This window comes from Protopterus annectens, chromosome 12.part0 (assembly GCF_019279795.1).
Source record: "Protopterus annectens isolate FY-2018-M chromosome 12.part0, PAN1.0, whole genome shotgun sequence".
NCBI lineage: Eukaryota > Metazoa > Chordata > Ceratodontiformes > Protopteridae > Protopterus > Protopterus annectens.
Window position 1 is genome coordinate 217,889,127 of NC_056746.1, and position 27,359 is coordinate 217,916,485.

At 38.0% G+C, this 27,359-nt stretch overlaps 1 protein-coding gene across 4 annotated transcripts in view; it reads left to right on the forward strand.

The window, feature by feature from the left end:
- Positions 1-27,359, forward strand: part of FLCN (folliculin) — a 439,052-nt gene that overhangs the window by 71,161 nt on the left and 340,532 nt on the right. For all 4 annotated transcript variants that reach the window (XM_044089272.1, XM_044089270.1, XM_044089269.1 and 1 more), the window contains exons 3-5: positions 20,657-20,803; positions 23,235-23,456; positions 25,615-25,775. In XM_044089272.1, the coding sequence (XP_043945207.1) occupies positions 20,657-20,803; positions 23,235-23,456; positions 25,615-25,775 (530 nt within the window). The remainder of the gene's footprint in view (positions 1-20,656; positions 20,804-23,234; positions 23,457-25,614; positions 25,776-27,359) is intronic.

The window sequence follows — 27,359 nt, forward strand, 5'->3', positions numbered from 1 at the left end:
TTCCATTTCTGAAGGAATTGCAACTTCAGGAAAGTACATTTTCTTTTGCAAAGATTGTTTTGGAATTTAACTCCAGCCACCCCCCACCCATCGGACTGTTTTTCATTGTAACTGCATGTTTTTGTTTTGTTTTTTTTCAGAACCCATGTACTTGTCCATGGATAGTATCCGCTCCTTTCCAAATAGAATTCCTTGTTTCCATATGTTAAACAATTCTGCTCAATTGTTTATGTAGTGATTCCGTCTAGTTGGTTCAAGTACATGTATTTCCTTTCTCTTCCCTTTTTTTGTGCTTCCTTCGTAGTTAATAAGGTATCCATTTATGATATTTCCATTGGCTGTTGCTCACCCTTTATAATTTAAGATTGTACTTTTCTGTTGTTTATAGATGTGTCTTAGTGTGATAGCATATTGTTATACTTTAATTCACATATGCTAGTGTTACAGGCTGTTATAGTCTCATCCTTTGTCTTCGGTTCTGCCACTCGCATCATTTTATCATTTTTTTTGTCTGTACAGTAGGGTGCCCCAAGTTCATATAGTATCCCAGGTGCCAGATAAGCCAGCTGGGGTGGAGGAGGAGTGCATACTCCAACCCTAATCCATGGTGGAGATTGTAGATGGGGTGAAGGCACTTGCCTTCAAGGGGAACATGATCTTCTGAAGGGGGTTATTTCGCACACAGCTGGGTTGCCATTGCATTGTCACCCCTTGTAATTACTTCAGAAATGTGTATGAGATAGTGCTAAAAACGAAAAAAAAAAACATTTTGATGTGTGTGTGCATGTGTGTAGTTCAGGAAGCTTGCACAGAGAATTCTGTGTGTATTTTCCTTTCTTGGAGGCGATGCGTTGTGGTAATGTTTGTATAGATATGTGTTTTAGTATAGGTTTAAGTAGTTTAGTATGATTTTCGTGTGTGGTTTATTTCTGCTTTGCATGCATATTTGCAAGAATGGCATTTGTATTTGTACTATGAAAGTGCCATTTGATATGGTATTTGTCATTGTAACAGATCTGTCTCGGTAACAGATTCAAAACTACCTATATTCCCATAGACCTTGATTGCAAGTTTCATTGATAAATTGAATCATTATCTGTAATACAGTTGAACAAGTTGCAGTTTTTGCTATTAATAATTGAACTGTTATCTAGATGTGTTTAAGAGCATCTATAACCACCTATGATAAAGTTGTTGTTTCTCCATTATATGTCTTAAAACTGATTTGAAAGCTTATTTACTGGCAATTGTAGTCATATAACAATATTTCTGATATGATCTAAATAGTCTTACTAAATCACTTTCTGTAATTTATTATAATCAGAAATGCTATTATCTATACCAGTGCTAATGCTTGATAGGTAAGTTATATAATGAACAAACTTTAGTAAATCTGCCAACACATAATTTGTTTATTAAGTAATTATCATTTCAAAGCTATATAACAAATTGAGAATTCTTCATATTCAAATTATACACTAGGATAATTCTCATGTATTCACAATACTCATAGTCTAATAGTCTATTTTTTACCTATATATCAATTTTTAAGAAGGTCAGCATATCCTGGTGTGGCATACAATCAAGAACCATTCTCAGTTGTATACATATAAATAGTGTACTTAAAGTAAATGTCCTTTATGGAGCTCGGACAAAGATGGTTGACATCTTATAAGGGATAGTTCGATAGATCTATGCTTATCTGCTGGACTAAGAATGATTGTCATTCCATCCTTGATTAGGAAGAAATTTAGTTTCAGATTCACTTTTTTTAGATATAGTCACACTAATTTGTTTTATAATTTTTCCAGGCGTGACTTAAGATTTACTTTGCTTTCATTGATAAAAGAAGCTTGTCCAACTGTATTACACAAAACAACACAAATTGATATTATTATAGGAGGGGAATTTTGCATTAGAAAAGAAAAACAGAGTGGAGTTAATTTTTAGAAGTAGACTGATACAGACTTAATGCTACTATATATAAACACTAATGGCTTAAACAATCCACAGAAAAGATCTAACCTGATAAGGTACTTAAAACTAAATCTCAGATAGTTTTCCTTCAATAAACTCACTTTAAATTAAATAATAATTATATATGGAGTCCTAATGAATACATAACTTTAATTTGTTCTTCCTATAAGTCCAAGACCAGAGAAGTAACAATTCTATGGAAAAAGAATATTATCAGTCCTGAAATTATTTACAGATATGTGGACAAAGAGGATCTTATAGCTGTTATTATACTGAAATTTAATAAGAGAGTATGGACACTAGTAAATTTGTATTGGTTCCCTGGCATGGGAGTACTGCAAAACAAAAATTAGATTTTATAACTAATAATTATAAAGGTAATTTAATAATAGGAGGAGTTTTTAATTGTATACTTGATACATTGTGAACTACCAGCAAGATGTCTCTTTGCCTATCTGCCACTGCAAAACTTCTAAAAAAATGGACAGAGGGACCTAATTTATCGGATGCATATAATTTAAGAGATGCTAATTCATTAATATATTCTCATCAAGACTATAGATTTGGCACTCAAACCAGAATAGGTAAAAGATAGGTTTTTCAAGACCTATGCTCAAAAATCTCCACTTTTTCAATAATTCCTTGTCCATTATTTGATCATAATTGTCTTGTTTTGAAGTTCCAAACTGAGTTCAAATCATTAATCATCACATCTAGAATTCCATCTTTTATTACAAAAATCAAAGAATTTAAACCTGGGCTGTTATCAGAACTTCAGTTCTTTCTGGAGACTAATTATACTTCAGAGGTTAATATAGTCATGATTTGAGACTCATTAAAAGCTTACATATATGACTGAGCTATGGCTTGGTTTAAAAACAAAATTAAAGAATGGGAATCAGAATTGCAAGAATTACAGTCTCAACTTTTATTACTTAAATCCAATAAGACTTCAAACTCTTCTGATAATAAAAGGAAAATAGAAGACCTAAAAAAAAATATATATATATATATATATATATATATATATATATATATATATGTAATGAAATTCTAACCCACAAGACCAAGATAGCATTAGAAAGACTACAGATAAACTCTTATGCCACCTCACCTAAGCATCTGAATAAGTTATCTATGAAGATTAAAATGGAATCTAATGCTAATAATATTGTTAAAATCATACATGAGGGGAAAAATAAAAGAAGTTTCAGATATAGGTGATATTCTTGATGCATTTAAACATTATACAGAACATTATAAAAAGGAAAGTCTCTCCATTGATCAGTTTAAAATTTGAACCAGTCTCTATTAAACTAAATAAAATTCCTGAGGAATTAAGTTAGGTCTTAAAACCAATCGCATGTAAAGAAGTCACAGATAGGATAAAAAAAGTAAACCTAATAAAACTCCAGGAATAGATGGTTTAATTATAGAAATATATAAATTCTTTCCTGTATCCACAACTACTTTATTCCATAAAACACTACTTGAAGTCCAATCAGAAGGTATAATCCCTCCCTCTTGGAGATATTCTCTAATACTCCTTTTTGAAAAAAAAATCATTATTGTAGCTCCTATAGACCCATATCCTTGTTAAATAATAAGATTTAAAAAATACCAGACCAACATGGCAGCGCTAACACCCTCTTTATATAAAACAAAGTAAGCGCTTTCACAATAATCCAAATCACTTCTTCAGACTGACATAGTAAAAATCTCCCAAGTATTTTAAAACACTTGATATCCAATCAAATAACCAGCATTTCGACTCCACGTATAAAAACATCGACATCTATCTAGTGCTTGAAGATAATCTTACATAAATATATATATTTAAAAATATATAATTAAAAATTGTATATAATAATTTGGGACAAATATGCATAAAACACAAGCAAATAAAACTGTATAAAAAACATAATTATATAGAACGACTGTTACTTCTGAAATTTTATTATATTTAACACACTAATAATGTTCATTGTCTTAATTGTCGTGCTTTTAAAATGGTTTCAGGGACAACATACCATTTAAACCAGGTGGTTTATCAGCATTAAAATAAAGTATCCATTTCTGTTTAGCCATCTCTGTCGAATTTTTTAATATCTCCCCTCTTATCCCATCTTCTACAATTTCTAATGCCAAAAACTTAAAAACATGGTTATTTCCCTCCTTTAAAACATGCTGTGCCAAGGCATTAGTCTCCTTGGCATTTTTGATGTCCCTATAATGCTCTAAGATTCTTTCTTTGAGGGAGCAATTCGTCTTGCCTATATAAAAGATGTAGCATGCCCAACAAAAACTAAAATATATTTTATTTCTAGTCTTGCAATCTGCATAAAAATTGAGTTATTTTCTAAAATTCACATATGGGTGTGTAAAATGAGCTCCAGTATATGCATATTGACATGCTGTACAATTCCTGCAGGTATATGTGCCCACCCTGCTAGATTCAACAGCATTCCTACGTCCATATGATCTACAGCATAAATGTCTTTTTAAAGACTTCTTGTTCCTGAAGGAGAAGTGAGGTACATCATCTATAACGCCTTTTAATTCTTCGATGGTAGTTAAAGTATTCCAATTGTTTTTTGTAATATTACAAAATTTATTTATGTCACTAGAATACGACAGTGGAACCCTAAGAGTATTCTCCATCCTTATTCTTGTTCTACCTCTTCACTGGTCATGTCTGTATAGTAAGGTTTACATTTACCCTGTCTTTTTCCATGCATTAGTGATACAGGTACCAGTTTCATTTTCTCTATAACCTCTACTAAAAAATCTTGTTTTGAGAGATTTGATAGCCTGTTCTAACTGATCTTCATTGTTATGTAACTTCATGATTCTAAAAAATTGTCCCTTCATGACATGTCTAGGATGCATGCTACTATTATGCAAAAGATTGTTCTTCCTAACAGGTTTCCTATATAGACAAGTTTGTATGTTTTTTAGTTCTGTTTTCTTAATCATCACGTCCAAAACCTCCACCTGTTCCAAAGAATATTTGTACGTAAATTTAAGAAAACTTGTAGTGGTGTGTAAATATCCTTTAAACTTTTGTAAAACCTCTTCAGGGCCTTCCCATAATAAAAACATATTATCCACGAAACGTACATACCATGCTATATAACTACAGTATTCATTATTATATAATACCTTAGTTTTTTTCCCACTGTACTAAAGCTAAACTGGCGTAGCTATTCGCACACGCTGTGCCCATAGCTACACCAACTTTTTGTAGAAAAAATTTTGTTGCAAATATAAATACATTATTCTCTAAGATGATCTCTAGTAACATACATATTAGGGTGACTTTGTCATTACTAAAAGATTGACAGGATAGAAATTCCCTTACCCAAAATAATTAATAATGATCAAACTGGATTTATATACAAGAGGAACACGCATGGTAATATTAAAAGGATTCTAACCCTTATTGAATTCTTAAATAGGGAAAATCAGGAAGCACTGATAATTGGATTAGACAGAGATAAGGCCTTTGACACTTTAAATTGGGATAATTTATTTAAAGTCTTAGATATATTCAGCTTTCCTCCTCCATTATTACACTTATAAGGAATGTTTATAAAAGCAATTTAGCTTATGTTAAATTAGGGCCTTTCACATTTGAATCTATCCATCTCACCAAAGGCACCATGCAGGGATGTCCCATATCCCCTATTTTGTTTGCATTGACTGTAGAAATACTTGCTGTTGTACAAAACAATTTGAATATAAAAGGTACAGATACATGTATATGTGTATGTATATATATATATATATATATATATATATATATATATATATATATGTATATATGTATAAATATATAATATGACCAATATAATTCTAAAATAATGCTAAAAGATGATGTGCTTCTTACATTACCTAACTCAAAAAAGGTCTTAAAAGAATTAGATTTACTAATTGAAAAATTCTGTATGAATCTTCATTTCAATAAATCAAAATCATAATTTCTGCTATTGAATAAAAAGGAAGAGTTACAAGTAAATGGGCATCATGTTACTGGGAAACAAGTTTCCACCTTAAATTACTTAGGAATTATCTTGTACAAAATATGGAAGAGACAGTAATTGCAAACTGTAAACATCATCTTCTTTCGGCTGTTCCCGTTAGGGGTCGCCACAGCGGGTCATCTGTTTCCATTTCTTCCTGTCCTCTGCATCTTGCTCTGTCACACCAACCACCTGCATGTCCTCTCTCACCGCATCCATAAACCTTATCTTAGGCCTTCCTATTTTCCTGTTACCTGGTAGCTTCATCCTTAGCATCTTTTTCCCAATATACTCAGCATCCCTCCTCAGCACATGTCCAAACCAACGTAATCTTGCCTCTCTGGCCTTGTCTCCAAACCTTCCAACCTGGGCTGACCCTCTAATATACTTATTCCTAATCCTGTCCACCCTCCTCACACCCAGTGCAAATCTTAACATCTTTAACTCTGCCACATCCAGCTCTAACTCCTGCCTTTTTGTCAATGCCACTGTCTCCAAGCCATATAACATAGCTGGTCTCACTACAGTCTTGTAGACCTTCCCTTTCACTCTCTTACTGGTACTCATCACAAATCACTCCTGACACTCTTCTCCACCCACTCCATCCTGCCTGTACTGTCTTCTTCACCTCTCTTCCACACTCACCATTACTCTGAACTATTGATCCCAAGTATTTAAACTCCTCCACCTTCGCCACCTCTACTCCTTGCATCCTCGCCATTCCTCTATCCTCCCTCTCATTCACACACATATATTCTGTCTTAGTCATGCGGACCTTCATTCCTCTTCTCTCTAGAGCATATCTCCATCTCTCCAGGGTCTCCTCCACCTGTTCCCTACTCTCACTACAGATCACAATGTCATCTGCAAACCTCATAGTCCACAGGGACTCCTGTCTGATCTCGCCTGTCAACCTGTCCATCACCATTGCAAATAAGAAGGGGCTCAGAGCTGATCCTTGATGTAATCCTACCTCCACCTTAAACGCATCCGTCACTCCCACCACACACCTCACCACTGTCACACTACCCTCATACATATCCTGTACCACTCTTACATACTTCTCTGACACTCCCGACTTCCTCGTACAATACAGCAATTCCTCTCAAGGCACCCTGTCATATGCTTTCTCTAAGTCTACAAAAACACAATGCAACTCCTTCTGACCTTCTCTGTATTTCTCCATCAACACTCTCAGAGCAAACATTGCATCTGTAGTGCTCTTTCCCGGCATGAAACCATGCTGCTGATCACTAATCACCACGTCCCTTCTTAACCTTGCTTCCACTACTCTTTCACATAACTTTATGCTGTGACTGATCAATTTAATCCCTCTGTAGTTACTACAACTCTGCACATCACCCTTATTCTTAAAAATCGGTACCAAAACACTTTTTCTCCATTCCTCAGGTATTCTCTCACTTTCCAAAATTTCATTAAACAATCTGGTTATAAACTCCACTGCCATTTCACCTAAACACCTCCATGCTTCCACAGGTATGTCATCTGGACCAACAGCCTTTCCATTCTTCATCCTCTTCATAGCTATCCTTACTTCCTCCTTGCTAATCCATTGCACTTCATGATTCACTATCCCCACATCATCCAACCTTCTCTCCCTCTCATTCTCTTCATTCATCAACCCCTCAAAGTACTCTTTCCATCTGCTCCACACACTCTCCTCGTTTGTAAGTATGCTTCCCTCATTATCCTTTATCGTCTTTACTTGCTGCACATCTTTATTAGCTCGGTCCCTCTGTCTAGCCAGTCGGTAGAGGTCCTTTTCTCCCTCCTTAGTGTCCAACCTTTCATACAACTCTTAATATGCTTTATCCTTAGCCTTTGCCACCTCACTCTTTGCCATGCACCTCATCTCCTTATACTTGTCTACTTTTCTTCATCTCTCTGACAATCCCACTTCTTCTTTGCCAACCTCTTTCTCTGTATACTGTCCTGTACTTCCTCATTCCACCACCATGTCTCCTTGTTGTCCTTCCTCTGTCCAGATGTCATACCAAGCACCTTTCTAGCTGTCTTCCTTACTAGCTCTGCTGTAGTTACCCAGCTATTTGGTAACTCTTCACTGCCACCCATTGCCTGTCTTAACTCTTCCCTGAACTCCACCTCACAATTGCCCTTTTTCAGTTTCCACCATTTGGTCCTTGGTGCTGCCCTTACACTCCTCCTCCTCTTCTTGATCACCAGAGTCATCTTACAAACCACCATCCTATGCTGCCTAACTACACTTTCCCCGGTCACCACTTTACAGTCTCCAATCTCCTTCAAACTGGCCCTCCTACATAAGATGCAATACACTGTGTGCATCTTCCTCCACTCTTGTATGTCACCATATACTCCTCCCTCTTGTTAAAATATGTATTCACCACAGCCATGTCCATCCTTTTCACAAAATCCACTACCATCTGACCTTCTGCATTCCTTTGTTTAACACCATACCTACCCATCACTTCCTCATCGACCGATCCGGTATGTAAATATTTACTGTACCAGCACAAAGAAATGCACTGGCTTGTGCACCCCCAGTGGCTGGGTTGCACAAAGAAATGCACTGGCTTGTGCACCCCCAGTGGCTGGGTTGCATAAATAAATGCACTGGCTTGTGCACCCCCAGTGGTTGGGTTGCACAAAGAAATGCATTGGCTTGTGCAAAACATTTCTGTGAATAAGTGGAATAAAATATTTTTGACTTTTGAAGATAGGTTACATCTCATAAAGATGGTCTTACTTCCGAAAGTCCTATATGTAGTCCAAGCCATCCCACTGATTCCTGAGAAGCATTTTCTTAAAGAAATCGACACTTCTGCTAAAGTTTCTAGGGCCCCCTAAAAGAAATACAGTTGCTTTCATACACCATATTAGACCATGGGATCAACGAGGCCTTAAGTTTCCTGATATTGAAACCTATATAAAGGCATCTATATTTAAAACTATTATTGACTGGATAAACCCCAACTAATCCTCTAATTGGAAAATGCTACATTCTATTATATTAACAAATGAGAATACCTTATCAAAAAATCTCCCAGTAACTGATAAATCTAACAAGTTTTAGTATTTATTATGTATAATCATGCAATATAATATTGCAAAGCCAACCAAATTGAATTTAATTAACTATCCCTTTAATACTTTCAGAAAGTTCGTTAATATAAACATTGATATAAAACTTGGTTTGATCTTTTAATTCCATTTATTATTACAAATAACTTGAGTACATAGAAATGTATTCACTACTTGGGAACACAAAAACTTTATTTGTTGGAAACAATGTATATGAGATCAAAAGATCTTGGATATTCAGTATATAAAAACACATTATGAGATGACATCTCAAAATTGACTTTTATTATAGAGCGTTTTAACATATACTAAAGATCTTTGTAGAATAATCAACAACTCCTCTTATAAGAACATGACAAAATTCATAAACTGGCTATTTGGAATTCTATACAATAACCATAATATGAATAATGTTATTTCCCTTTTATATAGTGAATTAATAAATTATAAAATGACACCCAAATTAACTTATTGGCAACATAATTACTAAAGGACAATCTCTATATTTATCACCAGAAAACAAATTAAATATCCTACTGTCTCTTCCAGTTCACAGTATTGGAGAATATACAATTGGAAATTTCTACATAGAGCCTTTACAACGCCTGATAAAATTGCAAACATTAGCTCATCCACAGAGGTATAATGCTGGGGATGTCAGCAGAAGTTAAGAGCTGATTGGTCTCATATTTTTATGACTATATTACTATTAAAACTTACTGGAATTATATCAATAATTTCCTGCAGGCTCTATTTACATAATCCTTTCATTAACATTCAATAAAATTAAAGCTTTAGATGACTCAAAGTATTTACTTGAATAGAACAAACTTGTATTTACTATGGACAATACTAGCAGTCACCAGGAAATGTATAACCCGGAAGTGGAATTCCAATACAGCGCCTACTATGAAGGACTTTTTATCTTTGTTGAAGAAAACAGCATTGATGGTAATTAAAACAAAAAACTCAGGATTTATCCTAAACCATTAGTCAATAATCATTGGAGAAAAGTCCTATATTTGATTGATACTCTACAAATGAACTCCCTCTAAGGATCATATAATTGGATTAATTATCAATGCTTCATGAATATATAGCTTTGTTTTCTTTATTTATTTATTTATTTATTTTTTTTTTTACTTATGTCAAGTCAAATGTAAATACTGTGCATAGTTATTAATTTGAATTTAGAATATAATGTATGTGATTAACATATTTGTTTGAAAATAAAAATTATTTGAGTAAAAAAAAACATTTTGCTGTATTCCTAGATAACAGCTTCTTCATTTTTGTGCTCTTAGTTCATTACAGGGGGTCCCACCAGTTCTTTATCACTAACCACATTTCAGGGAAGGCCAGTTCCATTGCTGGCAGACTATGTCCGTGGCTGTTGATGCCCACCAAATGATATGTCAGTCATTTAGCATGTTCACCCCTTCAGTCAGTTTAAAGTACAAAAACTACTTCGGTTTTATTCCTTCTCAGGGGAAGTTAGCCCAGAAATGCTGTGTTCTTCAAATTGCCCTCTTGGTTATTCTAGCCATTCTCCATAAAACCAAAGTCCTTCTCACAGCTCCCTGCTGGCCAATGAGATGTCATTCTCTCTGTTTTATTTTCTGGAGAAGCCCTAATATTTGTGCCCAGTAAAACACTTCCAACCCATGCCACTGGCATATGTCATCCAACCTTCTTTCATTCAAAGCTATAGCTTTGTTCTTCAGTTCAGATAATTGTCAGTACTTTCCTTTTTTGTACGGTGATACAGATCTTTTCTTCCTCACAAAAGACTTCCACCCATAAACACTTCAAAGAGAAAGGACATGTTTTTAGATGAACTACATAAAAGAGCCTAACCCCACTTTCAGTTAATCAGTCTAATGTCAATGGGATACTATCTGATAGTTTTGATCCTGCACTCAGTTTTTCTTGCAGCAGAGCCCTTCTTACAGCTACCTCCAATTTTCAGATGGGGGTAGACTCGTGTTTCCTGACTTCTCTTAATCTGCACAATGCCTTCCTAAAAAGAACCTTCTCCTCCCTGCAAGACTTGCATACCATAACTCAAGATTCCTTTCTGTCTGTGGAAAATTGGCTCATTCATTCCCAACTTATACTAAACCCCAACAAAACTAAACTACTTCTTTTCTACCCAACCAGAACTCCCACTCCCCCCCAGCCCTTTATTATCCATTCCAAAAAAACAAGCTACCATTCTCCCAACCACTCACACTAAACTGTTAGGAGTCGAAATCCACAATAACCTAAAATTTCTCATCTACATCACTCAAGTCAGGAAAAAGGTCCACAAAAAACTAGGTCTATTATATAGGAATAAGTCATTTTTAGCTATCAGTATTAAAGCTACTATTGCCCGTACACACCTTCTGTCAACCCTCCTATATGCATCCCCTGTACTAACCAACCTATGCAAAGCTGACCTCTCCAAATTAAATACTTGTCACAATGAAATAGCCAAATTTGCAACAGATGCCCCATACAAAACCCACCATTGTACATCACTTAAACAACTCAGCTGGTTAGAACTTCCCCAGCTACTTCACTTCAACCAACTAACATTTGCCTTTAAGCTTCTACAGAAACCAGATAATACCCCATCTCTCCAAAGTATTATAAGGCAATACACCTCCTCTAGATCCCTTCGCTCAAATACCAAACTCCTCCTAGATGTCACAAAAACCAATAACTCAGCTGGGGAATCACTCATCTCCTATTATACTTCTAAAACTTGGAACAGCCTGCCATCTACTATAACCAATAGTAACTCTATGACAAAATTTAAAATCCTACTAAAATCACATTTAATAGACATGTGGCTTTGCCCTTGTAACCGTCCCGGCTAACCCCATTCTCTGCACTACTAACCTAATACTACTATTCAGCTTCTTTATCCAAAGTCTACTCAGTTGGTGTCAACTATTGCACGTACACACAAACATTCATACATTAAAATAACCCCTACTCTCTTCATCTCTCTGAACTGTGCAGAGTCGTGCATGAATCAAACTTGCCCACCTCTAAACAATAATATGTATCTAGCATAGACAATGGTATGTTTCCAGCATTTCCAGCAACAAGTTTCTAGCATAGACAATAGTAGGTTTCCAGCATTTAGCTCTGTACATATACATTGCGAATTTCTCCAATATTTTTATTTACTATTTTTCTATGTACTTCACCATGTATACATTCCCACCTTTCATAACACATTTGCTTGCTTTATTCTAATTGATAATTATTATTACTTTTACAAATATGTGCTTTTCTTTATTACTGTAATTGTATTAAACGTATACATGCTTACTGTATTATGTAATTGTAACTACTTATAATTGGAGCTTTTCTCCCCGGGCCTCTGCTGAAAAAGGACCTGTGTCCAGTCGGACTTTCCCATTAAACAAATAAGTAATAAATAAATTTAAGCCAGCCATATGAGATCCATTTCCACCTGTGAACTTACTGTTTCACCCTTTGAATCAACATTTTCTGTAGACCAAAAATACCTGTGCTGGAAAACTCTCGTTTTAGACTTGGTGTCCTCCATGACATGTATGAACACTGTCTTCTTTCTTTTAGGCCACCTTATTTAATTTTTCTTACAGACAAGAGGTTCACTTAGTCAGCCCCTCTTTCTTGACTAAAGTGGGACCAGTCTGAACCAACTTATTTGTCTACCCTTTGTCTTCACAACTTAAGATAACCAAGAAGAGTACGTCCTTCACTGGTATAAATGTTCATTGACTGTTTAGGTATTTCATTGACAGAGCAAAAGGACATATGTAATGATAACCTTGGGGATGTCTGCCTAAGAATATTATCTTGGGATAATATAATGTTATTAAGGATGGGACCTTGTAATCCGCAAAAGTTAGGTCTTTGTTATTATGTCAAACTTGTAACTTTGTATTATATGAGATGCCCTTCCTCTGTAATATACTCTGTCTCTTTCTATCCCCTATATTAATCTAGGCTTTGCATTGCTTCTCCTCATCTTTCCACTATCTTATGCTTCTCTATTGCTTGTGCAGAAGATCTGGAGAGACAGGACACTTGCTATGCATGATGTGAAAGAAGGTGGTTCTAAGTAGCCTGGAAAAGTTTTACCTGCTTGGTGGTCCTTATGCCTGTGACTTTTGTCCTGTCATAATGGAAAGTGGACCTAGCTTTGGTAAATACATAGCTGTTATTTTTGCATTTATATCAGAAGATCCAGAAAGGGCAGCCATGGTGGTGCAGTGGTTAGCGTTGTCACCTCACAGCAAGAGGTTCTCCGGTTCGATCCTCCGCTGGGGTGCCTTCTATGCAGAGTCTGCATGCCCTTCCTGTGGTCGAGTGGGTTTCCTCCGGGTGCTTCGTTTTCCTCCCACATCCCAAAGACGTGCTGTAAGTGGATTGGACATTCTAAATTGGTCCTAGGTGTGAGTGCATGGATGTGTGTGCCTTCCGTGGAAGGTTGGGAGCCGGGCTGTCAACTCGACACCGTAAAACTCTACTGCCAATCATGACCGAACAGGTGATCCGCTGTGGCAACCCCTAACCGGGAAAAGGGAAAAGAAGAAGAAGATCAGAAGACCCAGAAAGCATGCATTCTTGAAGTGCTAACACTAAATAGTACAGAGATAAAATCTACAGATGATTTTTTAAACATATTTATTAAATCATCACATTTTAGAAAAAAATGACATGAGTATACATACATTAATAGAAAACCAACCACAGTATCATTTTCCATTACTTTCATGCTATTCTTTCCCACATTACGTAAATTGATCAATTCCGGTCTTCTGTTGTAGACCTCATTCATCTTCCTAAACATTTTTCTGCATGCACTGTTCTCACACATTCGTTTATTTCTATGTAATTTGCTCCTTCCATTTTTTAAAGCTACCCACTTTCAGTTCTTTTACAATACTCAGTAGTTCAGTTATAGTTGGTTTGATTTTGATTTCCGTTTTCAAGCAGTTGCTTTTTTTGGTAGCCATTAGGATTACATTTAGTAAGGCCTTACAGTTCATAGGTTCGTACTAGGCTATCTGCCCTAGAGCATTTATAAGCCTAGCCAAAGTGTGTGTGTGGCTTTCACCACCCCTAATACTACTCCCTTTTAGGGTTTAGTTTACTGTGCCTCTGTCTAGTAGTGACACAGAGATGACCCCGGGGGTAAACCTACGATCTCCCATCCACTCGTCAAGATTTCTCTTGAATAGAGTTAGTGAGGGGCTCTGCCTAACATGGATTGGGATTCTGTTCCAGAGTGTAGGGAGCCTCTGGGTTATGAATCTGTCCCTCCAGCACGTCCTATTTATTTCTGTGTTGAGGTTTAAGTCTCTTGCTCTCGTGGCTCTGATGGATTTGGATTTTCTGAGGTGGAGCATGTCCATTAATTCCGGATTGGACATGGCCTTGCACGTCAGGCACAGATTACCTCTGAGTAGGCGGTATGCAGCTGAATACAGCTGGAGTTTTTTCAGTCGGGCAGCATATGACATATGTTTAAAACCCTTTATCCTCTTGGTGAGGAACTTTTGTGGTCTTTCCAACTGCTGCAGGTGTCGGGTAAGATGCATCCCAAATGGGGCATTGTACTCAATCATTGGCCTGATAAGAGAAGAGTACAGGGGCACAATGACCTCTCTTGATCTAGATGTGAAACCCTTCATGATAAGGTGGGCAATATAGAAGGTCTTCCTAACCACTTTGGCAATGTGAGTGTCAAATGAGAGGTTACTGTCAACCTGGGTCCCTAGGTCCCTGATTACCTCTTCTGTACTTAATGGATTACCACCTATGTGGTAATTTGTGGGTACCTTGTTTTTCCCAAAGGGTATGACCATACATTTTTTGGCGTTCAGCTTAAGGCCATGGCTCTGGCACCAATTATCCGTTTCTATGAGGCCTCTCTGAAGGATGTTTGTGTCCGCTGGAGTATCCATTATGGCGCCCAGTTTGCAGTCATCTGCAAACTTTGTCAGCCACAATCCTCCTATGTTTACCTGTACCTCGGAAAAATAAATGCCAAACAAGAGGGGTCCCAGGACTGAGCCCTGTGGGACACCGCTTGTGACTGGCTTAGAGTCTGACATAGCTCCAGCAACTCTGACCCTGTGGGTTCTGTCCTTGAGCCAGTTTGCAACCCATCTTGTGACATATGGGTTTACATTTAAGCTGGTGAGTTTGTCTATGATGCCCGAGTGGGGTATTGTGTCGAAGGCTTTTGCAAGGTCAAGGTAGGCTGTGTGAACTGCCTTACCCTCATCAATGGCCTTAGTGACTGTTTCAAAAAAGTCGACCAAGTTCAAAAGGCAGGATCTGCCCTTGACAAAGCCAAATTGGGTAGGATCCAATGTCTGTAGGTCCCCAATGTCTTTGTTTACGAGTTCCATAGTGATCCTCTCCATAGCTTTGCAGACCAGGCTCATCAAGCTTATGGGGCGGTAATTTCCAGGGTCCGTAGAAGCACCGCGTTTGTGAAGTGGGACCACTGTTGCCGTACGCCACTCTTTGGGTACGTATCCTGTAGTAAGGCTAAGATTAAACAGCAGCCTTATGTGTGGGTTTAGTTCCTCTTGGAGTTCATGTAACACACAGCCCAGGACACCGTCCGGTCCCATTGATGCTGTGTTTTTAGCTTTAGAGAGGGCGGCTGTCACCTGGGCATCTGAGATGTTAGGGAGGCTACACTCTGCTGGGATAGTTATTTCTCCTTTTGGGGGGGAGGAGAAATTTGCACTGAACCTGTCTGCCAGAATGTTGGCAATGTCAGTGGGTTCAGTGTATTTTGTGTCATTTTGGACTAACTCTGGGCATATCTGGGAGTTTCCACCCAGGTTTCTAACATAGCTAAAGAAGGCCTTGTGATTTGTCTTTTGCGATTTTTCTCTCAAAGTTGGCCTTGGATGATTTTATGAGTGATCGTAGTTTTTTGCTAGTACTGATCAGAGATGCCTTCCCTCTTAGGGATTTTGCTCTGTCATGTAGTAGCTTCCTCCTCCTGTTGTAAAGTTTGTTTATGGCTGGGGTCCACCAGACCGGGCGCCTGCCTTTGGGGGAATGGGTCTTGGTTTTATTTGGGATTGCATGATGCATGCATTCTTGAAGGTGCCCGTAGAAGGCATTTGCAAAGGATTCAGCAGTGTGGGTTGTGGTTTCCACTGGCCCAGGGGCCTTGAAGGATACCACTTCAGTCTTAAGAAGTGTGAAGTTGGCTTTTGAGAAGTTCTTCACTGTGGTCTTTTGTGCAGGGGGTGGGGGCGGGATGTGGATTTCCAGTGAGATTAATTTATCGTCTGATCTTACCAAAGAGGGATATACTTCCGGTGTGGAGCATTTTGTCCCCATGTTTGTGATGATCAGGCCTAGTATATTGTCTCCTCTTGTGAGAATGGTGACTAGTTGTTCCATTGCATTTGAGTTTATGAATTCTAGGAACCTTTTGGCTAGGGTGTTGGGGCTTGAGTAATGTTCCCAGTCTATGTTTGGGTAGTTGAAGTCTCCCAATATGATGGTATTTGGAGAGACATTCATACTCTCCAGTGTCTTCAGGAAGGCTGTGTGGGGTTCCTGAGTTTGAGAGGGTGGTCTTTAGCATGCTACAAACTGTAAGGTAGTTTTGCCTATGGTTAGTTGCACCTGGATGGTCTCCGATGCTTCGTGCGTTGCCACTAACCTGGAGGTGTGGGTATCTTTGAATATGGATACTCCCCCTCCTTTTGTGTTTCGGTCCAAGATTTGGGGCTGGAAAGCATGATATGAGGTAAAACCTGATAGTGCTGGGGTGCTCTCAGGAGCCTTGAACCAGGTTTCAGTCACTGCACAGACATCGATGTTCTCCATACTGAGGAGGGCTTCGAGGGCATGCATCTTGAGGTTTAGACTTCTGGCATTGAGCAGCATTACCCTTAGATTTTTTCCACTTGTGTTTTCTAGGGAGGTAGGTTTGTCATTTCAGCCTTGCCTAAAAAAGGCACTATGGGGGTGGCAAGAGCCTTAGCCAATATCCGGAAGCCCAGGGGTGACAGGTGCAAGCCATCCCTTGCGAAGCAGCGTGGCTTGTCAAGCATGTCATCCCAAGCAGACAGACATTGGATCCCCTTAGAATGACACCAGTAATTAAGCCAATTGTTAAAACTGATCATTTTGTCTTTGTACTGTGGCATCATTCTTGGTGAGGGTAAGATGCTGCTCAGGGTCAGGGTCATACCGGCCTGGGCTACATAATCAGAGAGCTCCTCTATGTCTCTTTTCATGTAGTCCAGGGAGGCACGTCTCAGGTCGTTCACACCGGCATATACAATGACTGAGTCATATTTGTACTTGCTGTGGAGTGACCTGAGTGCTTGTGTTATGTGGCGTATTCTAGCTCCCGACAGGCAGCTTACTGTGACCTTTTCCTTGTTCAGTCTGGTGAGCGGGACATCATTGTGTCTGACTATGGAGTCACCTATTACAAGTGTGGCTGGCATGTTGTTTGGCCTTAAGGGCTGTGACTGTTTAGCACACTGACTTCGTGAACTATATGTTGCATGTGCTATGTCTTGAGGTGGCGGTTGCTTGGGTGTCTACTTTGGAGGCCTCTGTTGTTTTGGTAGATTTTTAATCAGCGCCTCCGAGTGTTTTTGTGTTTGGTTTGCAGTTGTGATAGTTCTGTGTGAGACTGGGTTTGTGGTGTGTGTGGTTACCTTCTCCTCCTGACTGGTCTTGCCAGTACTGAATTGAGAGAGCTCAGCCTCCAGTTTGGCTATATAGTTGCATCTCTCGCATATAATTATATTTGTTGGGAGGAGGAGAGGGTTGTCTGTGTACATGAGGTTATTGTAACATTGCCTCAAGATTCCCAGATTCACCAGCTGAACAGGAGAGGACGCCACCAACTGACCTTTCGACATGCTAGAAATAGTGAAAAAGATTGCTGTGTAACTGAGTCAGAAAGGACCTATAGGGAAATGGGTACTCAAGGGAATTTAGGTGAATGAAGTACTTTCTTTTGTTTAAGAGTGCTTTACCTGTATAAAAATGGTTTAGGAGCAAGTGCTGAGCTTTTCAGATAGAGTGTAGGCTGTTTAGATTGCAAGTAGAACAGTTCTAAGGGAAAAAATTGAAGAGCAGACTTTACGGAGCCAGAAATAGTTTAAACTTGATTAACCGGCGCTGCCCTATGCTGTTCTATGAGCAACTTTGCACTAATTCGCACTAAAACAAAAGCGGGCTTTATAGCAGGGGGTTGAAAAGAGCCAGGAATTGACCCAAAATGGCCAATAAACTACAAGTTGCTGGGCTGGAACCAATCCTCTAGGGACAAATAGGTTGCTCAGTGCTCCCACTCCCACTGGTGAACAAAGAAGCTTCCTCTTATCCAAATAAGGACATGGACAGCACAGGAACTAAGACAAAGCCCAGAGATCAGCAAAATCTGAAGACTGGACTATTCTAGTTCAGAAAAGCGGGAAAACAAGGATTTTTTTTGTTTTTTTTTTCTTTTTTTACAGGGAAAGGAGAAAAAGATGCAGTAACAAACAGTAAATGCTATAAAATGGCTAGCACGCTTGAGTGTGTTAGCCTAACAATTAAATTAAACAAAAAATAACTTTTTAAAGTGCTAACAGTATAAATTCAACACAAGTACAGTAAAAACAATATGCAGAGCTGTTTTTTAAGCGAAATGCAGTCGAGATGCAGTAATTTAAGCGAAAGCCAGAAAAAATACTTATAAATCCAGGAAAGTCACTCTCTCACTCTCTACTGCTTGTAGAACTCTGCAGGACACCACGAGGAGCTGTGCTGAGTCTTTTAAAGTGAAAAAAGCGCGCAAAAGCGGGCTTTATAGCAGGAGGTTGAAAAGAGCCAGGAATTGACCCAAAATGGCCAATAAACTACAAGTTGCTGGGCTGGAACCAATCCTCTAGGGACAAATAGGTTGCTTATTGCTCCCCACTCCCACTGGTGAACAAAGAAGCTTCCTCTTATCCAAATAAGGATATGGATAGCACATACGGTGTCTAGGCAATTCAGATCCTGTGTCACAGCTCTAAAGAATATTTTTTTTATTACAACCATTTTTCTCCCAGGATTTTTGACAAAGTAATGTGTAGGGAATTTTTAAAATCTGTCAATTCATTACATTCTGAGAGCATGTTCCCAATTACCTGTCTTTCCTATTGCACCTCCAGCATTTGTTACCTGCCTAAGGAAAAATTTCCTACATATTCTTGGGTTATAAAAATACTCATGCAAACACTTCCATGCAAAAAAAATTCTAATCTTCATATCTAGGGATCATTGTCATGTCTGTTACAAATTATGCATTGCAAAGGCCAACATAATATGGGATGTGAAGCTAAGAGACTTGATTCCAATAGTGCTGAAATGTTCTTTTATTATACTAACCAAATGGCTCAATGCTCAGCTTAAGTACTCAATACATTTTTGGCAATTATACAGAGGCAGAAAGGGAGAAACATTGATTGAAACTTGTATGATACAAAGCTATTCAAATGGAAAGGGTGATAGAAAGACTGGAGTATGAGGAGAAACGTAGCTCAATATATATATACAGACTGGAAGAGAAAAGGTTCTGATTTTGATACATTGCAGTATGAAGGAGAAAGTAGGAGCACTTGCATTTAAGAGGAAGGCTGTAGAAGGGGGTATGAATGCGGCTGAAAGAATAACACAAATAGTGGGGTGGAGCTCCAGTAAAGTTTGCTAAAGTGTGCAGAACATTGTTGGGATTTAGAGGTATGTGGAAAAAAATGGAAAGGGGAGCTGACAATTGCATAGGGGCTGGCTGCAACACACTGGTGGATCAGTAGTCCATGGACTGCTTTTAGCATGTTTGTACATCTGCATGTGCTTGACAGCTGCAGTGAGTAGGCATTATGGGTTGTAGCTGGACAGATCATCACTCTTCAGATTAAGGCAGCAGCTCAGCAGCTTGCGTGGCATTAACAAAGATGTTTTTTATGAACTGCTGATGTACGCTGATATGCCTTTTCATCGAGTGTAGCAGTAGAAATTACCAGAATCAAAAGAATTTCTCTGGTTATTAGCCTCATGACTGATGAACCTGAAAACTAATTTCAGTGTGGTTCTTAGTTTTAGAGTAGCCGATAACAACACTTTTTTCTTATGAATCAAGTATTGCTGTATCTCTTGCTTATGTAACATTATTTAACAAGCAGATAATATTTGCTTGTAGTAGCCTTAAGAAAGTGGAATCGTAGAAGGTACAGATATTTCTTACAGTAAGTAATTAATCTTCTGAATCCTCATGTTTCCATTCGAGTTGGTTTTCTACTCCAGTAATAAAGCACCACAGGTGTGTCTAGTTGATGAGCAGACATGCTTCCCTATGTTTATACACTGTAAGTTATCCCTGGTGTACCTGATATGGTAGAATAGAAAGTGTGGATTTGGCAAAAAGGGTGCTGCAGTACTCAAGAAAATGTTTCAAAGTTGTACTTAAAAAAGATGATTGCTATAGGAATGTTTGGAAAGGAATGCTGACATTATTTGACCAAGTAGCATCTTTAAATTCTTATTTTGTTTTGCTTGTTTAGGGTTGCCGTTCTCTTGAATCTGGTCATCCGGGGTACATTAGCGTTGATAAGGAGACCTCCATCAAATATGTCAGTCACCAGCACCCAAATCATCCACAACTTTTCAGTATTGTTCGACAGGCCTGTGTTCGTAGCCTTAGCTGTGAGGTAACAATCTGGATTCTTATTTCCTGTAGCGTTAAAAAGAATCTGTGATCTGAAGAAATTATTTTGTTGGGCGTTTGTTACATGAAATGGAATTGCCCATGCACTGTGTCACTTTTCATATGCTGAACAGTGCTGAAGTTATCTTTCAAGCCAACCCTGCTGTTTTAATGTTTGAAAGCATACCTCTCAACTGCTGTGATATAGGCATAGTGCAAAGATTTTTGTCCTAAGATTTTACCTTGCTTCTCATAGAGTTACTGATTTTCTTCTGATTTTTCCTAATAAAGATAGACCCATTAAGGGATTTATGCATTGTTTAATAAATTAAATAAGCCTGTACAAAGATTCATTATCATTAAATATAAGGGATCTTGTATCCAAAGATGATCTATTCCAAAACAGTAAGAAAATGCTTCTCTTTTTGGGCCTTCTGCTGTGATTTTTAATGTTCAGAGGGTTTAGTGGTGTGCTTGAATGGGTAGTCACATGACCATTGATATAATTCACTGGTGTGGTGCATTTCCTTTTGACTTGTTAATTGTGTCATTGACAGAATCTCTCTGTAAGAAGGTGTGGCATTTGTTGAGTCTTTTCTTTCTTATCATGCTATCAGCTTTACTGTACGACTCATTAACTTGCGTTTTTGTCAGAAAATGTTACAGATTCTTTTTACTTTCTTTTCCAAATTATATTTTTGAAAGCATTGGGCTTCATATCTGACTGCCTAGAAATGCATTACTTACATGTCTTGCAAGAAATTAAGTAATTCTAATACAGTATTTAAGTAGCGGGAGTCACACTATTGGATGAATATTGGGTACAATTTCCTGATTTGATTGCTGTATATGCATACTGATATGTGTTAATGACATTTTACCAAGGATTATGTGAGAGCATGCCCCATTCATTTGTAAAGGTAAAAATGAAGGTAATAATATAAACTGCCACATAAATGATGATGAGTATAAACCAATATTGTTTATAGAGTGCAGTGAATTACATTTTTTTTATTTAGATTATTGAATGGATTTATTAATTTAATAAAACCTGTTTCTGTCATCTAGCATGGGACATATCATTGTATGTGGACTGCCAGAAGATGTGCAAGTATGGGAACACGACAAGCAGACTAGGAAGTACATTTCCTCCAGTATTGTAATCCCTCCAAATTATTTGGAAGTGTAGATCTTGCAGTGCTGTAAATCCTCTCAGTTGCATTCGGATTAGTTGGTTAGTTGTATGTGGTTTTTTTTTTTTTGCTTTGTTGGGATGGTAACTGGCCTGTTTTGTTGCATTGAAATAACCTTCCCTAAGGTTTTGTGACTTTGGACTCCATCAAATTAATGCAAAGGAGTAAAGTAGGAAAAGCCCTTTGGATGGATATGTGAGGAGAATGTCATCCTCTTCATCCAGTTAAAAAAGTGTACTTGTTGTTGATCAGAGTTCAGTAAAGGAATCTGTTGATCAAAAGAGTCTTGTCAAAGTGTACCATATCCATTGGGGTAATAGTAGATTATAAAACCATGAATTTTTGTTATAGTCATACTTGGGTCAACCTGTTGGTGTGGGCCAGTGTCTGGCTGTGCTGCCACAGATGGGGTCTGGCTAGTAAGCTGGTGGGGTAAGGGATGAGGAGCTAAGGATGAGCTCTCCTCCATGCAGAGGCTAGCTCCATTAAAGAACTGCAAGAAAGATTGGGAATCATGGACATCTGCCCTCACATCATGTACACATCAGTAAAACACACACAGTCCTCCTCAACTGTATTGCCTGACTCGTCCACTTCAACCTATAGGAGATGTTGGGGGTTAGTATAAGAAATAATGAGTCCTACCAGTATTGTATTCTTACTCTACAGGACTGTTAACAGTACCACAGCAGTCAAATATCCTGACTCAAACTCACACCTGAAATCATGTCTTATCTTGATTTATAAGTATCCTTACTCTTGTGCATTGGTGAATGTGCAGTTATTTGCCATTGGCCAAAGTGAGCATTGCCTGACTGAGTCACTATGGTTGGTATTTACCTTTGCCATGAAGGGTGGCGACCTTGGAGTTTTTTATTTTGTTCAAGAGAGCAAGTGATGAGGCTACCTTCCCTGCAATACTACATTCAAACATTAAATTTGATTACATGTTCTTATGAATCTGTTTTCAGTCTAGTACCATAGACCTACTGTATGCTTTGTAGTTGTAATGTATCGAGCCCATGAGATTAGTATCTTTTCATTTTTTAGTTTCAGTATATATATGTGGTCTTTTTATACTGTTCCAATCTAATTGGGTATTTAAGTGATGTGTTGTATTTTGGTATGTTTAATGTATCATTATGATGTACTATAATCACATTACTAATGTACATGTAATCTTGATTTTAGTGATTTCAGTTCTGCAGTAAAAAGTAATTGCAGTCTGATTTTTCTGTATAGGTATGCCCAGGACGAGAAGGGCCAATCTTTTTTGGAGATGAGCAGCATGGCTTTGTATTCAGCCACACATTTTTTATTAAAGACAGCTTGGCACGTGGGTTTCAACGCTGGTACAGCATTATTGTTATAATGATGGATCGCATCTATCTCATCAATTCCTGGCCATTTTTGCTAGGCAAGATTCGTGGAATAATAGATGAGCTCCAAGGAAAAGCATTGAAGGTTAGTGTTCTCTTATAGCAGTTCTGAGGCCAGAGCACTACAGATCTCATTAAAGCACATATTTTTAATAAAGAAGAGTGTAGCTTACATGTTGCTTTGTGAGGAAGGTTCACCATGCCTAAAAAGGCACTGTTAGGGTTGGAGGGTGAAAGTGTTGGCCAGTATACAAAAGTCCTAAAGTGAAAGGAGTAGACCATCAGTTGCTGAGTGGGTTGAACTTTCTGCCATCTTCCTCCTGGTTGATGCACTTTGGACCCCCATTGAATCATACCAGATGTTAATGCAGTTGTTGAAGGCAGTCATCTTTTGTTTGTATCACTGTATCATTCTTGGTGAAGATAAGAAAGTGCTCAAGACTAGTTGCATATGTGCCTTATATGTATACTTAGTGAGCTCAGTCATGTGTGCCTTGAATAATCCAAGGAAGTACGTCCCAAGTCAGTCACACTCTTATGAACCCACATGCTGTCCTTCTCCATATTGTCCCTGGATGCATCCAAACCACTTCCTGCCACAAAATCAAAAGCATTCTGGGTTCAACTCCATACCAGACTCATTAGTTTAGGTAGTCTGTGCTCATACCCAGTGTAGTACACTTGTGCTGAATGCCAAACCATAGGAGATCACACATCACCAGAGTGTGTTATACCCTTGGCTGTTGCCTCTCTCATCAAATACTGTGTCTTCAAGAATTGGGTCAGAAGAATGGACTTGCTTACAAGGACTGGAGGAACTCTGTAACATTCATGGTAAAATATTTCAGAATATCAGATTTATTAAGTATTTCAAACAACATCCCAACTTATGGAGCAAGTTTGTCAAGGCACTTTCTATATTGCAGTATATGGAGATAAAAATGTTCGAGATAAGTACTTTGCCACAAGTGCAGCTGTCTAGTTAAAGGGTATTGGTGCTAAAATGTACTGTCTGTCTTGTTAATGCGTATTGGATACATTTATTATATGTACCTGTCTGACTGCAAGTAAGTTTTCCATAAATTCAGTAAAATTTATTTATTAAAAGAAAATTTTAACACCTGGATTCTTTTTGTGTCTGCAGTTAAAGGACAACAATGGGATTCTGTTTATTAAATGCTCAACTTCTCTGTCCTTTTTCTTCCTATTTACTGTCCCTGCTATGAGTAAACAACAATACAGCATGTAAAATATTTTAAATCAACTGTTTCTCTCCACTAGAACAGTACCTTACTGTACTGTGGTGGTTTCACTTTCAAAAAACTTTTGTCCTGTCCTTGTAAAGCTTGCTGCAGTCTCCAATTCATTGATGTCATCAGCACCAATGAATACAGGTAGTTTTCTGGCCAATTCCTTCCCCAAACTGACATCACCACGACTGCCTAAAAACCCACCCATGCTGTGATATCACAGCTCCCTGGTCCTTCCCGTACCCATACAGAAAATAAAGGCTAGAACAGGGAAACAGTACACGAGTCAAGTCTCCTGCTGTGGGCTGTCAGTCCCAGCAGGAAGAGCTTAAATTACCCTTAGCACTTTGACAGCTAGGAAAGTTAGGTGTGAAGGGAGATGGAAGATGAGTCAAAGTAGTACAATTCAGGCTTCACAAAACACTGCAGTTTAGCCATTCTAAAAAGAAGCAGCAGTAAAAAGCACTTTGAAAGTATGTTCTGTGCCATTTGCAGTGTTTGTGTTTTAAGTAGTCATTGCATGGCATGAAATGTTACTTAAAACTAACCGACTGAAAGCCAGCATTGTATTCATGTAAAATCTGTGCAGTGTCAGGAGCTTTAGGAAGAAATAGGCATACATGAAATAATTTTTACAGACAAGCACTGCATTGTGGGGCAGACTAAACAATCGGAATTATTTCAAGATGCCAGACCCCCTGTGGTCAGACTCTGAAATTACGTATAAAATATTTAAAAACCTGTGAATAGTCCCAGAGTGGAGTTAAAATGTAGGAAACCTCAAGCCATGATGAAATAAACATGTTTTTTGAGTCTGTGGGTGCGGTTCTCCATTAATATTCTTGTGCTTCTTTTAAATAGCATATTTTTTGTGATAAGAGTTGTTGTTGACAGTTTGTAATCCCTGCAGGTAAGGAGCAACACTGCATAACATTAGCAAAGAGCTAAGCACAGCAATTTTAAAACTGTGCTTTTATTTTTTGATTTCATTAGGTGTTTGAGTCAGAGCAGTTTGGATGCCCTCAGCGTGCACAGCGCATGAGTACAGCCTTCACACCTTATCTGCATCAGAGAAATGGAAATGCCGCTCGTTCCCTAACCTCTCTAACAAATGACGAGAACCTTTGGGCATGTCTGCATACTTCCTTTGCATGGTAAATGTTGATAAATATAACAGAAATGTCATCACTGGATTATATGAAGTGGCATTTGTATTTAGAATTTTATATCTGTTTTAACTGAAAATTAATGCAGTTGTTTTTAGTTTTACATGCGTTATCTTCACGTGTTTTAATTTGCTATTCAGGGTGGCAGCATACATTAGTAAGGTATTACATTCTAACCATTGGTACTTATGTGTTGCACAAAGTTATTTTCTTTAAACCTTTATTGGTGTAAGATGCATAAAAATGTGTAATAGTATCTGTAGAACATCCAAGGCTACAATGTTTGAACATAATTGCATTATGTATTTTTCTTAGCTTTGTATATTTTTACATTAATTTTTGTAATTACACAATGAAAGCTGAGGTTTTACTGGTAGCTTTTCTACCACTCTATTATGTGATCGAATCTAGTTTTTGTTTTCTTTGTTGTTCTTTTACTTGTAACTGTTCTGTGTGGGTTTTGTTCTTGCATGAGTCGCTTTGTTTTCCTTTAGTATTGAAACACACAAAAAAGTGGCTGTTGCATTTCCGTGTATATCAGCAGGTTGTAATACTGTAGTGTACATACTGTTATTGATGAGCAATAAGTCTGTCAAATTCCAGGCAGATTCGCTGTTTTGATTGTGCACTCATATTACAAACATGCCTTTCTATGTCTGTATTCACAACCTAGTCCTCTACTAGAACATTTTCATCCCTGTAGCCTGAGGACCTCAACTCTAGATATTATGTGCTATGTCTTCTTTAGCTAAGTCGACATACCATACTGCACAAAAAGTCATTAATATACTCGGCTGTTGTGGTTTTTATTAATCTACTTATGCCATTAAACCACCAAATATTACTTATACGTACCTCCTTCCATTTCCACAGCTGGAAAGCTTTACGCCTTGATATACTTGCATGTTATATCTTTGCCCTGTGTGCTCCCAATCCTTTACATACTAGCCAACTTTATATGCTGTACTTGGAAGCCAGCCTCTTGACCAGACTAACTTTCCAAGTCCTTATTACTGACTCCTAGACACCATCAGCTTTTTGTAATTTGGTGCATTCTGAACTCATTTTGACAATTGCAACTTGTATAGAACCAACTCCAGGAAGAGTCTCTGGAGAGTACTACTCAAGTGACTTAATTCTTCCAGTTAGTTAACAAGGCTCATAGTCCCTTTACAAACAGTCAGTACAAAATGTGCACTTTCCCCCACATCTTTTATCATCTTCCTCATATTTCCACCTCTGTAGGAATCTTTTCATCATCCTCTTAAGTTTCTATTGCTATTCTTTTAAATTAGCCAGTCCTTCATGTTGTTTGCTGCATTAAGCAGTTCCAGAGTCGCCCCTTTTTCTGTGAATTGCAGTCATTTTTCATACATCTTAGCAGCCATCATAAGTAACGTCTCTTAAGGTTTCGTGTAAAGTGTTGTATAAGCTGCTAACTTGAAATGTAGCCATCTTAGTCAGCTGCTTTACCCAAAACTATCCTCTTAGCTTTGTTTTCAGCCAAGGCTCTCGCTGCTTTTTTCAAAATCCCACTTTTCATCTTATGTTTTCTACCCTTTTACCTTCTGG